The 14,293-nt window shown below is 47.7% G+C and overlaps 1 protein-coding gene and 1 pseudogene across 5 annotated transcripts in view; one reads left to right on the top strand and one right to left on the bottom strand.

Annotated features, from left to right (window-relative positions):
• The window catches only part of LOC146009992 (uncharacterized), a 64,268-nt pseudogene extending 57,819 nt beyond the window's left edge, over positions 1-6,449 (bottom strand). Inside the window, exons 1-2 of the transcript XR_014444707.1 lie at positions 6,350-6,449; positions 3,302-4,484 (exon numbers count right to left, since the gene is read on the bottom strand). The product of XR_014444707.1 is annotated as an uncharacterized LOC146009992 (transcript). The remainder of the gene's footprint in view (positions 1-3,301; positions 4,485-6,349) is intronic.
• The window catches only part of LOC146009910 (uncharacterized), a 272,626-nt gene that overhangs the window by 244,364 nt on the left and 13,969 nt on the right, over positions 1-14,293 (top strand). The window contains exons 1-2 of one of the 4 annotated variants that reach the window (XM_083150532.1): positions 6,240-6,583; positions 13,486-13,668. The exons of 1 other annotated variant lie outside the window; for it this stretch is intronic. Coding sequence is in view for 2 of the 3 variants with exons in the window: in XM_083150530.1 (XP_083006656.1) it covers positions 13,494-13,613 (120 nt within the window). In the remaining variant the exon portion in view is untranslated. Of the gene's footprint in view, positions 1-6,239; positions 6,584-13,485; positions 13,669-14,293 lie in introns of those variants that run through there. 2 more of the 4 variants (XM_083150529.1, XM_083150530.1) reach the window with 2 other exon arrangements.

The following is a 14,293-nucleotide window of genomic DNA, read 5'->3' as shown; positions in this document are numbered from 1 at the left end:
GATACACCAGAGAGTGCGGGGAGGAGACTGGTCAGATCTCTGGGCTGGTAACACACAGTGACATGATGTGAGGGGGAGAGCAGGAGTATAATAGGGGCTGATGGCTCCTGATGTATGAGATACAACAGAGAGTGCGGGGAGGAGACTGGTCAGATCTCTGGGCTGGTAACACACAGTGACATGATGTGAGGGGAGAGCAGGAGTATAATAGGGGCTGATGGCTCCTGATGTATGAGATACATCAGAGAGTGCGGGGAGGAGACTGGTCAGATCTCTGGGCTGGTAACACACAGTGACATGATGTGAGGGGAGAGCAGGAGTATAATAGGGGCTGATGGTTCCTGATGTATGAGATACACCAGAGAGTGCGGGGAGGAGACTGGTCAGATCTCTGGCTGGTAACACACAGTGACATGATGTGAGGGGGAGAGCAGGAGTATAATAGGGGCTGATGGCTCCTGATGTATGAGATACACCAGAGAGTGTGGGGAGGAGACTGTTCAGATCTCTGGGTTGGTAACACACAGTGACATGATGTGAGAGGGAGAGCAGGAGTATAATAGGGGCTGATGGCTCCTGATGTATGAGATACACCAGAGAGTGCGGGGAGGAGACTGGTCAGATCTCTGGGCTGGTAACACACAGTGACATGATGTGAGGGGGGAGATCAGGAGTATAATAGGGGCTGATGGTTCCTGATGTATGAGATACACCAGAGAGTGCGGGGAGGAGACTGGTCAGATCTCTGGCTGGTAACACACAGTGACATGATGTGAGGGGGAGAGCAGGAGTATAATAGGGGCTGATGGCTCCTGATGTATGAGATACACCAGAGAGTGCGGGGAGGAGACTGGTCAGATCTCTGGGCTGGTTACACACAGTGACATGATGTGAGGGGGAGAGCAGGAGTATAATAGGGGCTGATGGCTCCTGATGTATGAGATACACCAGAGAGTGCGGGGAGGAGACTGGTCAGATCTCTGGGCTGGTAACTCACAGTGACATGATGTGAGAGGGAGAGCAGGAATATAATAGGGGCTGATGGCTCCTGATGTATGAGATACACCAGAGAGTGCGGGGAGGAGACCGGTCAGATCTCTGGGCTGGTAACACACAGTGACATGATGTGAGGGGGAGAGCAGGAGTATAATAGGGACTGATGGCTCCTGATGTATGAGATACACCAGAGAGTGTGGGGAGGAGACTGGTCAGATCTCTGGGCTGGTAACACACAGTGACATGTGAGGGGAGAGCAGGAGTATTATAGGGGCTGATGGCTCCTGATGTATGAGATACACCAGAGAGTGCGGGGAGGAGACTGGTCAGATCTCTGGGCTGGTAACACACAGTGACATGTGAGGGGAGAGCAGGAGTATTATAGGGGCTGATGGCTCCTGATGTATAAGATACACCAGAGAGTGCGGGGAGGAGACTGGTCAGATCTCTTGGCTGGTAACACACAGTGACATGATGTGAGGGGGAGAGCCGGAGTATAATAGGGGCTGATGGCTGCTGATGTATAAGATACACCAGAGAGTGCGGGGAGGAGACCGGTCAGATCTCTGGGCTGGTAACACACAGTGACATGATGTGAGGAGGAGAGCAGGAGTATAATAGGGGCTGATGGCTCCTGATGTATGAGATACACCACAGAGTGCGGGGAGGAGACTGGTCAGATCTCTGGGCTGGTAACACACAGTGACATGATGTGAGGGGGAGAGCAGGAGTATAATTGGGGCTGATGGCTCCTGATGTATGAGATACACCAGAGAGTGTGGGGAGGAGACTGGTCAGATCTCTGGGCTGGTAACACACAGTGACATGATGTGAGGGGTAGAGCAGGAGTATAATAGGGGCTGATGGTTCCTGATGTATGAGATACACCAGAGAGTGCGGGGAGGAGACTGGTCAGATCTCTGGGCTGGTAACACACAGTGACATGATGTGAGGGGAGAGAGCAGGAGTATAATAGGGACTGATGTCTCCTGAGGTATGAGATACACCAGAGAGTGCGGGGAGGAGACTGGTCAGATCTCTGGGCTGGTAACACACAGTGACATGATGTGAGGGGAGAGAGCAGGAGTATAATAGGGGCTGATGGCTCCTGATGTATGAGATACACCAGAGAGTGCGGGGAGGAGACTGGTCAGATCTCTGGGCTGGTAACACACAGTGACATGATGTGAGGGGGAGAGCAGGAGTATAATAGGGGCTGATGGCTCCTGATGTATAAGATACAACAGAGAGTGCGGGGAGGAGACTGGTCAGATCTCTGGGCTGGTAACACACAGTGACATGATGTGAGGGGAGAGCAGGAGTATAATAGGGGCTGATGGCTCCTGATGTATGAGATACATCAGAGAGTGCGGGGAGGAGACTGGTCAGATCTCTGGGCTGGTAACACACAGTGACATGATGTGAGGGGAGAGCAGGAGTATAATAGGGGCTGATGGCTCCTGATGTATGAGATACATCAGAGAGTGCGGGGAGGAGACTGGTCAGATCTCTGGGCTGGTAACACACAGTGACATGATGTGAGGGGAGAGCAGGAGTATAATAGGGGCTCATGGCTCCTGATGTAGGAGATACACCAGAGAGTGCGGGGAGAAGACTGGTCAGATCTCTGGGCTGGTAACACACAGTGACATGATGTGAGGGGAGAGCAGGAGTATAATAGGGGCTGATGGCTCCTGATGTATGAGATACACCAGAGAGTGTGGGGAGGAGACTGGTCAGATCTCTGGGCTGGTAACACACAGTGACATGATGTGAGGGGGAGAGCAGGAGTATAATAGGGGCTGATGGCTCCTGATGTAGGAGATACACCAGAGAGTGCAGGGAGGAGACTGGTCAGATCTCTGGGCTGGTAACACATAGTGACATGATGTGAGGGGGAGAGCAGGAGTATAATAGGGGCTGATGGCTTCTGATGTATGAGATGAGATTCTTGTAGAGACAGAACAAGGAAAATATGTGACTTAGGGCCTTATTCTAGTTCACTCTTAGAGGCAATTCCTTCTCAAATGGACAAAACCATGTGCACTGCATGTGGGGCAGATATAACATGTGCAGAGAGAGTTAGATTTGGGTGGGGTTTTTCTTCAAAGTGAGATCTATATTGCAGTGTAAAAATAAAGCAGCCAGTATTTACCCTGCACAGAAACAAAATAACTCACCCAAATCTAATTCTATCTGCACCTGTTACATCTGCCCCCCTGCAGTGCACATGGTTTTGTCCATCTGAGAAGGAATTTGTCTCTAAGAGTTAACTAAAATAAGGGCCTTAGTGTTTATAACTCACCTGTGCTGATATCTGTAGGGATTTCCTCCTCCTTACACTGCTGATCACCCGTCACATACGTCTCTTCTGCCTTCATATTAGTCACATTCGTCTCTTCTCCTCCCTCTGTATCTTCTGCCTTCATATCAGTCACATACGTCTCTCCTTCTCCCTCTGTATCTTCTGCCTTCATATCAGTCACATACGTCTCTTCTTCTCCCTCTGTATCTTCTTCCTTAATATCAGTCACATATGTCTCTTCTCCTCCCTCTGTACCTTCTGCCTTCATATCAGTCACATACGTCTCTTCTCCTCCCTCTGTATCTTCTGCCTTCATATCAGTCGCATGTGTTTCTTCTCCCTCTGTATCTTCTACCTTCATATCAGTCACATACGTCTCTTCTCCTCCCTCTGTATCGTCTACCTTCATATCAGTCACATACGTCTCTTCTTCTCCCTCTGTATCTTCTGCCTTCATATCAGTCAGATACGTCTCTTCTTCTCCCTCTGTATCTTCTTCCTTAATATCAGTCACATACGTCTCTTCTCCCTCTGTACCTACTGCCTTCATATCAGTCACATACGTCTCTTCTCCTCCCTCTGTATCTTCTGCCTTCATATCAGTCACATATGTCTCTTCTTCTCCCTCTGTATCTTCTACCTTCATATCAGTCACATACGTCTCTTCTCCTCCCTCTGTACCTTCTGCCTTCATATCAGTCACATATGTCTCTTCTTCTCCCTCTGTATCTTCTACCTTCATATCAGTCACATACGTCTCTTCTCCTTCCTCTGTATCTTCTACCTTCATATCAGTCACATACGTCTCTTCTCCTTCCTCTGTACCTTCTGCCTTCATATCAGTCACATACGTCTCTTCTCCTCCCTCTGTATCTTCTGCCTTCATATCAGTCACATACGTCTCTTCTCCTTCCTCTGTACCTTCTTCCTTCATATCAGTCACATACGTCTCTTCTCCTCCCTCTGTACCTTCTGCCTTCATATCAGTCACATACGTCTCTTCTCCTCCCTCTGTATCTTCTGCCTTCATATCAGTCACATACGTCTCTTCTTCTCCCTCTGTACCTTCTGCCTTCATATCAGTCACATAGGTCTCTTCTTCTCCCTCTGCCTTCTTATCAGTCACATCCGTCTCTTCTTCTCCCTCTGTATCTTCTGCATTAATATCAGTCAGTCCTTCACCCTACATTATAGGAATACAGGGCGAACATATACGTGGTATTAAGAGTACTATACATTACAAAGCTCAGTGACAACACAAGCTTTTGTATAAAAAAAATTGTCAAATCCTAGCTCAACTTGGTCTTCATCTTAAATGACCCAGAGAACAACACAACTTGTCCAATTTAATGACTTAATAATTACTTTTACTGTTACTGTATAACATCCCATTCCCAGCAGTCCCCTCTCCTGTCACATCCCCTGGTGTTACTGTATAACGGCCCATTCCCAGCAGTCACCTCTCCGGTCACATCCCCCGGTGTTACTGTATAATGTCCCATTCCCAGCAGTCACCTCTCCGGTCACATCCCCGGTGTTACTGTATAACGTCCCATTCCCAGCAGTCACCTCTCCTGTCACATACCCCCGGTGTTACTGTATAACGTCACATTCCCAGCAGTCACCTCTCCTGTTACATCCCCCGATGTTACTGTATAATGTCCCATTCCCAGCAGTCACCTATCAGGTCACATCCCCCGGTGTTACTGTAGAACGTCCCATTCCCAGCAGTCACCTCTCTGGTCACATCCCCCGGTGTTACTGTGTAACGTCTCATTCCCAGCAGTCACCTCTCCTGTCACATCCCCGGTGTTACTGTATAACGTCCCATTCCCAGCAGTCACCTCTCCGGTCACATCCCCCGGTGTTACTGTATAACATCCCATTCCCAGCAGTCACCTCTCCGGTCACATCCCCTGGTGTTACTGTATAACGTCCCATTCCCAGCAGTCACCTCTCCTGTCACATCCCCCGGTGTTACTGTATAACGTCCCATTCCCAGCAGTCACCTCTCCGGTCACATCCCCCCCGTCGTTACTGTATAACGTCCCATTCCCAGCAGTCACATCCCCTGGTGTTACTGTATAATGTCCCATTCCCAGCAGTCACCTCTTTGCAGGTAGATGATCCCTGGCACTCCAAAAAAAAACACGGTAGTATCTAGATCACATGTCTTGAAACTGTGGCCCTCCAGATGTTGTAGAACTACATGTCCCAGCATGCCCTGACAGTTTTGGCATGCTCTTATAGGAAAAAAAATGTGGCAATGCATGTTGGAACATGTAGTTTCACAACATCTGGAGGGCGGATTCGGCATGAAAAGCCGGCGGTCGGGATCCCGGCGTTCAAAATCCAGAACGCCGAAATCCCGACAAGCGGGGTACGTGGATCGCTTCCCCCCCCCCTTGCGGGCTCACCACGTGGACACCCACGTGGGGAGAAAGTGTCAGGATTTTGAACGCCGGGATTTAAACTGCATCCCTGGAGGGCCACAGGTTGAAGACCCATGGTCTAGATCCTCTTCAGTTTTGACAATTTTCCCATCATGCCCTGGGTCCACGTATCCCAGGAGGTGGAATATAAATCTTTGGCGAGCCGCAAGGGTACAATGCAGCTAAAATAAATCAAAATAACCTACACTTACGTGAATTACAGATAAAATAAAAAACGTTGTGAGGGCATCTAACAACTTCCGCCCTCACGGAACGTCACTTCCTGGAACCAAAACTGAAGGGGATCTTATATTAGTCCATACCTCCCCAACATGACCCTCTCCAGGAGGACACAATGCTCTGTGCCTGCACTTCCCTCACAATGTATGATTGGCATCACCTGTGTTGAAGCACCTTTCTCATCAATTAACGTGTTCGACACAGGTGCCGCCAATCATACATTATGAGGGAAGAGCAGGAGCAGAGCATTGTGTCCTCCTCCTGGAGAGGTGCATGCTGGGAGGGATGTTGATCTTGATATGTGATCTTATTACTCAATCTAGGAAATAGAGACAACGCCACGTCCCCAGGTCACTGACTGCTCCTCCCGCATTACCCGCTGTAGCCGGATTACTCCTGTGGTACCCGGATGACCGCGGCGCCGGCGGCTGCTCTTCTACTTCCTGTTGTCCGAGAACTACTTCCGGTCGGTCAGGTGATCAGCAGAGATGGCCGCCGCGCCAATAGCGTCATAGCACAGTGCTGCTGCCTGATAGCGGGGGCGAGTCTACGCTAATGTGGGGGCGTGACGCTATTCAGCTGTAACGGCAAACGGGGGCGGCAGCAGCAGGTAACAGCTGTGCAGGAGGAGCAGACTCTGGTGTCTCCTGTCTGTGTCATGTTATCCCCTCATACGCTGTATAGTACATATGGAGCAGACTCTGGTGTCTCCTGTCTGTGTCATGTTATTCCCTCATACGCTGTATAGTACATATGGAGCAGACTCTGGTGTCTCCTGTCTGTGTCATGTTATTCCCTCATACGCTGTATAGTACATATGGAGCAGACTCTGGTGTCTCCTGTCTGTGTCATGTTATCCCCTCATACGCTGTATAGTACATATGGAGCAGACTCTGGTGTCTTCTGTCTGTGTCATGTTATTCCCTCATACGCTGTATAGTACATATGGAGCAGACTCTGGTGTCTCTTGTCTGTGTCATGTTATTCCCTCATACGCTGTATAGTACATATGGAGCAGACTCCGATGTTGCCTGTCTGTGTCATGTAATTCCCTCATACGCTGTATAGTACATATGGAGCAGACTCCGGTGTCTCCTGTCTGTGTCATGTTATTCCCTCATACGCTGTATAATACATATGGAGCAGACTCTGGTGTCTTCTGTCTGTGTCATGTTATTCCCTCATACGCTGTATAGTACATATGGAGCAGACTCTGGTGTCTCTTGTCTGTGTCATGTTATTCCCTCATACGCTGTATAGTACATATGGAGCAGACTCCGGTGTCTCCTGTCTGTGTCATGTTATTCCCTCATACGCTGTATAATACATATGGAGCAGACTCTGGTGTCTTCTGTCTGTGTCATGTTATTCCCTCATACGCTGTATAGTACATATGGAGCAGACTCTGGTGTCTCTTGTCTGTGTCATGTTATTCCCTCATACGCTGTATAGTACATATGGAGCAGACTCCGGTGTCTCCTGTCTGTGTCATGTTATCCCCTCATACGCTGTATAGTACATATGGAGCAGACTCTGGTGTCTCCTGTCTGTGTCATGTTATTCCCTCATACGCTGTATAGTACATATGGAGCAGACTCTGGTGTCTCCTGTCTGTGTCATGTTATCCCCTCATACACTGTATAATACATATGGAGCAGACTCTGGTGTCTCCTGTCTGTGTCATGTTATTCCCTCATACGCTGTATAATACATATGGAGCAGACTCTGGTGTCTTCTGTCTGTGTCATGTTATTCCCTCATACGCTGTATAGTACATATGGAGCAGACTCTGGTGTCTCTTGTCTGTGTCATGTTATTCCCTCATACGCTGTATAGTACATATGGAGCAGACTCCGGTGTCTCCTGTCTGTGTCATGTTATCCCCTCATACGCTGTATAGTACATATGGAGCAGACTCTGGTGTCTCCTGTCTGTGTCATGTTATTCCCTCATACGCTGTATAGTACATATGGAGCAGACTCTGGTGTCTCCTGTCTGTGTCATGTTATCCCCTCATACGCTGTATAGTACATATGGAGCAGACTCTGGTGTCTCCTGTCTGTGTCATGTTATTCCCTCATACGCTGTATAGTACATATGGAGCAGACTCTGGTGTCTCTTGTCTGTGTCATGTTATTCCCTCATACGCTGTATAGTACATATGGAGCAGACTCCGGTGTCTCCTGTCTGTGTCATGTTATCCCCTCATACGCTGTATAGTACATATGGAGCAGACTCTGGTGTCTCTTGTCTGTGTCATGTTATTCCCTCATACGCTGTATAGTACATATGGAGCAGACTCCGATGTTGCCTGTCTGTGTCATGTAATTCCCTCATACGCTGTATAGTACATATGGAGCAGACTCCGGTGTCTCCTGTCTGTGTCATGTTATTCCCTCATACGCTGTATAATACATATGGAGCAGACTCTGGTGTCTTCTGTCTGTGTCATGTTATTCCCTCATACGCTGTATAGTACATATGGAGCAGACTCTGGTGTCTCTTGTCTGTGTCATGTTATTCCCTCATACGCTGTATAGTACATATGGAGCAGACTCCGGTGTCTCCTGTCTGTGTCATGTTATTCCCTCATACGCTGTATAATACATATGGAGCAGACTCTGGTGTCTTCTGTCTGTGTCATGTTATTCCCTCATACGCTGTATAGTACATATGGAGCAGACTCTGGTGTCTCTTGTCTGTGTCATGTTATTCCCTCATACGCTGTATAGTACATATGGAGCAGACTCCGGTGTCTCCTGTCTGTGTCATGTTATCCCCTCATACGCTGTATAGTACATATGGAGCAGACTCTGGTGTCTCCTGTCTGTGTCATGTTATTCCCTCATACGCTGTATAGTACATATGGAGCAGACTCTGGTGTCTCCTGTCTGTGTCATGTTATCCCCTCATACACTGTATAATACATATGGAGCAGACTCTGGTGTCTCCTGTCTGTGTCATGTTATTCCCTCATACGCTGTATAATACATATGGAGCAGACTCTGGTGTCTTCTGTCTGTGTCATGTTATTCCCTCATACGCTGTATAGTACATATGGAGCAGACTCTGGTGTCTCTTGTCTGTGTCATGTTATTCCCTCATACGCTGTATAGTACATATGGAGCAGACTCCGGTGTCTCCTGTCTGTGTCATGTTATCCCCTCATACGCTGTATAGTACATATGGAGCAGACTCTGGTGTCTCCTGTCTGTGTCATGTTATTCCCTCATACGCTGTATAGTACATATGGAGCAGACTCTGGTGTCTCCTGTCTGTGTCATGTTATCCCCTCATACGCTGTATAGTACATATGGAGCAGACTCTGGTGTCTCCTGTCTGTGTCATGTTATTCCCTCATACGCTGTATAGTACATATGGAGCAGACTCTGGTGTCTCTTGTCTGTGTCATGTTATTCCCTCATACGCTGTATAGTACATATGGAGCAGACTCCGGTGTCTCCTGTCTGTGTCATGTTATCCCCTCATACGCTGTATAGTACATATGGAGCAGACTCTGGTGTCTCCTGTCTGTGTCATGTTATTCCCTCATACGCTGTATAGTACATATGTAGCAGACTCCGGTGTCTCCTGTCTGTGTCATGTTATTCCCTCATACGCTGTATAGTACATATGGAGCAGACTCTGGTGTCTCCTGTCTGTGTCATGTTTTTCCCTCATACGCTGTATAATACATATGTAGCAGACTCTGGTGTCTCCTGTCTGTGTCATGTTATTCCCTCATACGCTGTATAGTACATATGGAGCAGACTCCGGTGTCTCCTGTCTGTGTCATGTTATTCCCTCATACGCTGTATAGTACATATGGAGCAGACTCCAGTGTCTCCTGTCTGTGTCATGTTTTTCCCTCATACGCTGTATAGTACATATGGAGCAGACTCCGGTGTCTCCTGTCTGTGTCATGTTATTCCCTCATACGCTGTATAGTACATATGGAGCAGACTCCGGTGTCTCCTGTCTGTGTCATGTTATTCCCTCATACTCTGTATAATACATATGGAGCAGACTCCGGTGTCTCCTGTCTGTGTCATGTTATTCCCTCATACGCTGTATAGTACATATGGAGCAGACTCCGGTGTCTCCTGTCTGTGTCATGTTATTCCCTCATATGCTGTATAATACATATGGAGCAGACTCTGGTGTCTCCTGTCTGTGTCATGTTATTCCCTCATACGCTGTATAATACATATGGAGCAGACTCTGGTGTCTCCTGTCTGTGTCATGTTATTCCCTCATACGCTGTATAGTACATATGGAGCAGACTCTGGTGTCTCCTGTCTGTGTCATGTTATTCCCGCATACGCTGTATAGTACATATGGAGCAGACTCCGGTGTCTCCTGTCTGTGTCATGTTATCCCCTCATACGCTGTATAGTACATATGGAGCAGACTCCGGTGTCTCCTGTCTGTGTCATGTTATCCCCTCATACGCTGTATAATACATATGGAGCAGACTCCGGTGTCTCCTGTCTGTGTCATGTTATCCCCTCATACGCTGTATAGTACATATGGAGCAGACTCTGGTGTCTCCTGTCTGTGTCCTGTTATTCCCTCATACGCTGTATGATACATATGGAGCAGACTCCGGTGTCTCCTGTCTGTGTCATGTTATTCCCTCATACGCTGTATGATACATATGGAGCAGACTCCGGTGTCTCCTGTCTGTGTCATGTTATTCCCTCATACGCTGTATGATACATATGGAGCAGACTCCGGTGTCTCCTGTCTGTGTCATGTTATTCCCTCATATGCTGTATAATACATATGGAGCAGACTCCGGTGTCTCCTGTCTGTGTCATGTTATTCCCTCATACGCTGTATAATACATATGGAGCAGACTCCGGTGTCTCCTGTCTGTGTCCTGTTATTCCCTCATACGCTGTATAGTACATATGGAGCAGACTCTGGTGTCTCCTGTCTGTGTCCTGTTATTCCCTCATACGCTGTATAGTACATATGGAGCAGACTCCGGTGTCTCCTGTCTGTGTCATGTTATTCCCTCATACGCTGTATGATACATATGGAGCAGACTCCGGTGTCTCCTGTCTGTGTCATGTTATTCCCTCATATGCTGTATAATACATATGGAGCAGACTCCGGTGTCTACTGTCTGTGTCATGTTATTCCCTCATACGCTGTATAATACATATGGAGCAGACTCTGGTGTCTCCTTTCTGTCCTGTTATCCCCTCATACGCTGTATAGTATATATGGAGCAGACTCCGGTGTCTCCTGTCTGTGTCATGTTATTCCCTCATACGCTGTATAATACATATGGAGCAGACTCCGGTGTCTCCAGTCTGTGTCATGTTATTCCCTCATACGCTGTATAATACATATGGAGCAGTCTCCGGTGTCTCCTGTCTGTGTCATGTTATTCCTTCATACGCTGTATAATACATATGGAGCAGACTCCGGTGTCTCCTGTCTGTGTCATGTTATTCCCTCATACGCTGTATAATACATATGGAGCAGACTCTGGTGTCTCCTGTCTGTGTCATGTTATTCCCTCATACGCTGTATAATACATATGGAGCAGTCTCCGGTGTCTCCTGTCTGTGTCATGTTATCCCCTCATACGCTGTATAATACATATGGAGCAGACTCCGGTGTCTCCTGTCTGTGTCATATTATTCCCTCATACGCTGTATAGTACATATGGAGCAGACTCCGGTGTCTCCTGTCTGTGTCATGTTATTCCCTCATACACTGTATAATACATATGGAGCAGACTCTGGTGTCTCCTGTCTGTGTCATGTTATTCCCTCATACACTGTATAATACATATGGAGCAGACTCTGGTGTCTCCTGTCTGTGTCGTGGTATTCCCTCATACACTGTATAATACATATGGAGCAGACTCTGGTGTCTTCTGTCTGTGTCGTGGGATTCCCTCATACGCTGTATAATACATATGGAGCAGACTCTGGTGTCTCCTGTCTGTGTCATGTTATTCCCTCATACGCTGTATAGTACATATGGAGCAGACTGGTGTCTCCTGTCTGTGTTATGTTATTCCCTCATACGCTGTATAGTACATATGGAGCAGACTCCGGTGTCTCCTGTCTGTCATGTTATTCCCTCATACGCTGTATAATACATATGGAGCAGACTCCGGTGTCTCCTGTCTGTGTCACGTTATTCCCTCATACGCTGTATAATACATATGGAGCAGACTCCGGTGTCTCCTGTCTGTGTCATGTTATTCCCTCATACGCTGTATAGTACATATGGAGCAGACTCCGGTGTCTCCTGTCTGTGTCATGTTATTCCCTCATACGCTGTATAATACATATGGAGCAGACTCCGGTGTCTCCTGTCTGTGTCATGTTATTCCCTCATACGCTGTATATTACATATGGAGCAGACTCCGGTGTCTCCTGTCTGTGTCCTGTTATTCCCTCATACGCTGTATAGTACATATGGAGCAGACTGTGGTGTCTCCTGTCTGTCATGTTATTCCCTCATACGCTGTATAGTACATATGGAGCAGACTCTGGTGTCTCCTGTCTGTGTCGTGGTATTCCCTCATACACTGTATAATACATATGGAGCAGACTCTGGTGTCTTCTGTCTGTGTCGTGGTATTCCCTCATACGCTGTATAATACATATGGAGCAGACTCTGGTGTCTCCTGTCTGTGTCATGTTATTCCCTCATACGCTGTATAGTACATATGGAGCAGACTGGTGTCTCCTGTCTGTGTCATGTTATTCCCTCATACGCTGTATAATACATATGGAGCAGACTCCGGTGTCTCCTGTCTGTGTCATGTTATTCCCTCATACGCTGTATAGTACATATGGAGCAGACTCCGGTGTCTCCTTTCTGTGTCCTGTTATTCCCTCATACGCTGTATAGTACATATGGAGCAGACTGTGGTGTCTCCTGTCTGTCATGTTATTCCCTCATACGCTGTATAGTACATATGGAGCAGACTCTGGTGTCTCCTGTCTGTGTCATGTTATTCCCTCATACGCTTTATAGTACATATGGAGCAGACTCCGGTGTCTCCTGTCTGTCATGTTATTACCTCATACGCTGTATAATACATATGGAGCAGACTCTGGTGTCTCCTGTCTGTCATGTTATTCCCTCATACGCTGTATAGTACATATGGAGCAGACTCCGGTGTCTCCTTTCTGTGTCCTGTTATTCCCTCATACGCTGTATAGTACATATGGAGCAGACTCTGGTGTCTCCTGTTCCTCATGCTGTCATCATTTCCTGCTGTGCAGTGTAACCCTGTATGTAATAATATGAATGCATAGTGTTTGGGTAATGCAAGCTGAAACTATAGAAGGATAAAAAGTAGAGATGTGCAGTTTCTGATTTACAGCAGGATCTTATTGGCTATCCCAAATCACATGACAGTTGTTGATAGCCAATAAGATCCTACTTTGAAATTAGAGTAAATCAGAACCTGCACATCTGTAATAAAAGCAGCTTCTGGTGTAACCTGAGAATATATATTTTGTCTCTATTTCCTAGATTGAGTAATGAGATCACATTTAATCTCTGCTGCACAGGACTCACTGAGGATGGACAGGGGCAAGAGTCACATGACTGAGGAGATGTTGGGTCTCACCCTGGAGATCATCTACCTGCTGACTGGGGAGGTGACCGTGACATCACTCTTATCTGTATTACTGACACAGGGACCTGACTGGGGAGGTGAGGGGGTCTGGGAGCGTCACAGTGACATCACTCTTATCTGTATTACTGACACAGGGACCTGACTGGGGAGGTGAGGGGGTCTGGGAGCGTCACAGTGACATCACTCTTATCTCTATTACTGACACAGGGACCTGACCGGGGAGGTGAGGGGGTCTGGGAGCGTCACAGTGACATCACTCTTATCTCTATTACTGACACAGGGACCTGACCGGGGAGGTGAGGGGGTCTGGGAGCGTCACAGTGACATCACTCTTATCTCTATTACTGACACAGGGACCTGACCGGGGAGGTGAGGGGGTCTGGGAGCGTCACAGTGACATCACTCTTATCTCTATTACTGACACAGGGACCTGACCGGGGAGGTGAGGGGGTCTGGGAGCATCACAGTGACGTCACTCTTATCTCTATTACTGACACAGGGACCTGACCGGGGAGGTGAGGGGGTCTGGGAGCGTCACAGTGACATCACTCTTATCTCTATTACTGACACAGGGACCTGACCGGGGAGGTGAGGGGGTCTGGGAGCGTCACAGTGACATCACTCTTATCTCTATTACTGACACAGGGACCTGACCGGGGAGGTGAGGGGGTCTGGGAGCGTCACAGTGACATCACTCTTATC

The sequence above is a fragment of the Crinia signifera genome, chromosome 6 (genome assembly GCF_055691185.1).
Source record: "Crinia signifera chromosome 6, ASM5569118v1, whole genome shotgun sequence".
NCBI classification, from domain to species: domain Eukaryota; kingdom Metazoa; phylum Chordata; class Amphibia; order Anura; family Myobatrachidae; genus Crinia; species Crinia signifera.
The sequence above is the reverse complement of the archived record's forward strand: the minus strand, read 5'-3'. Positions and strand labels throughout refer to the sequence as shown.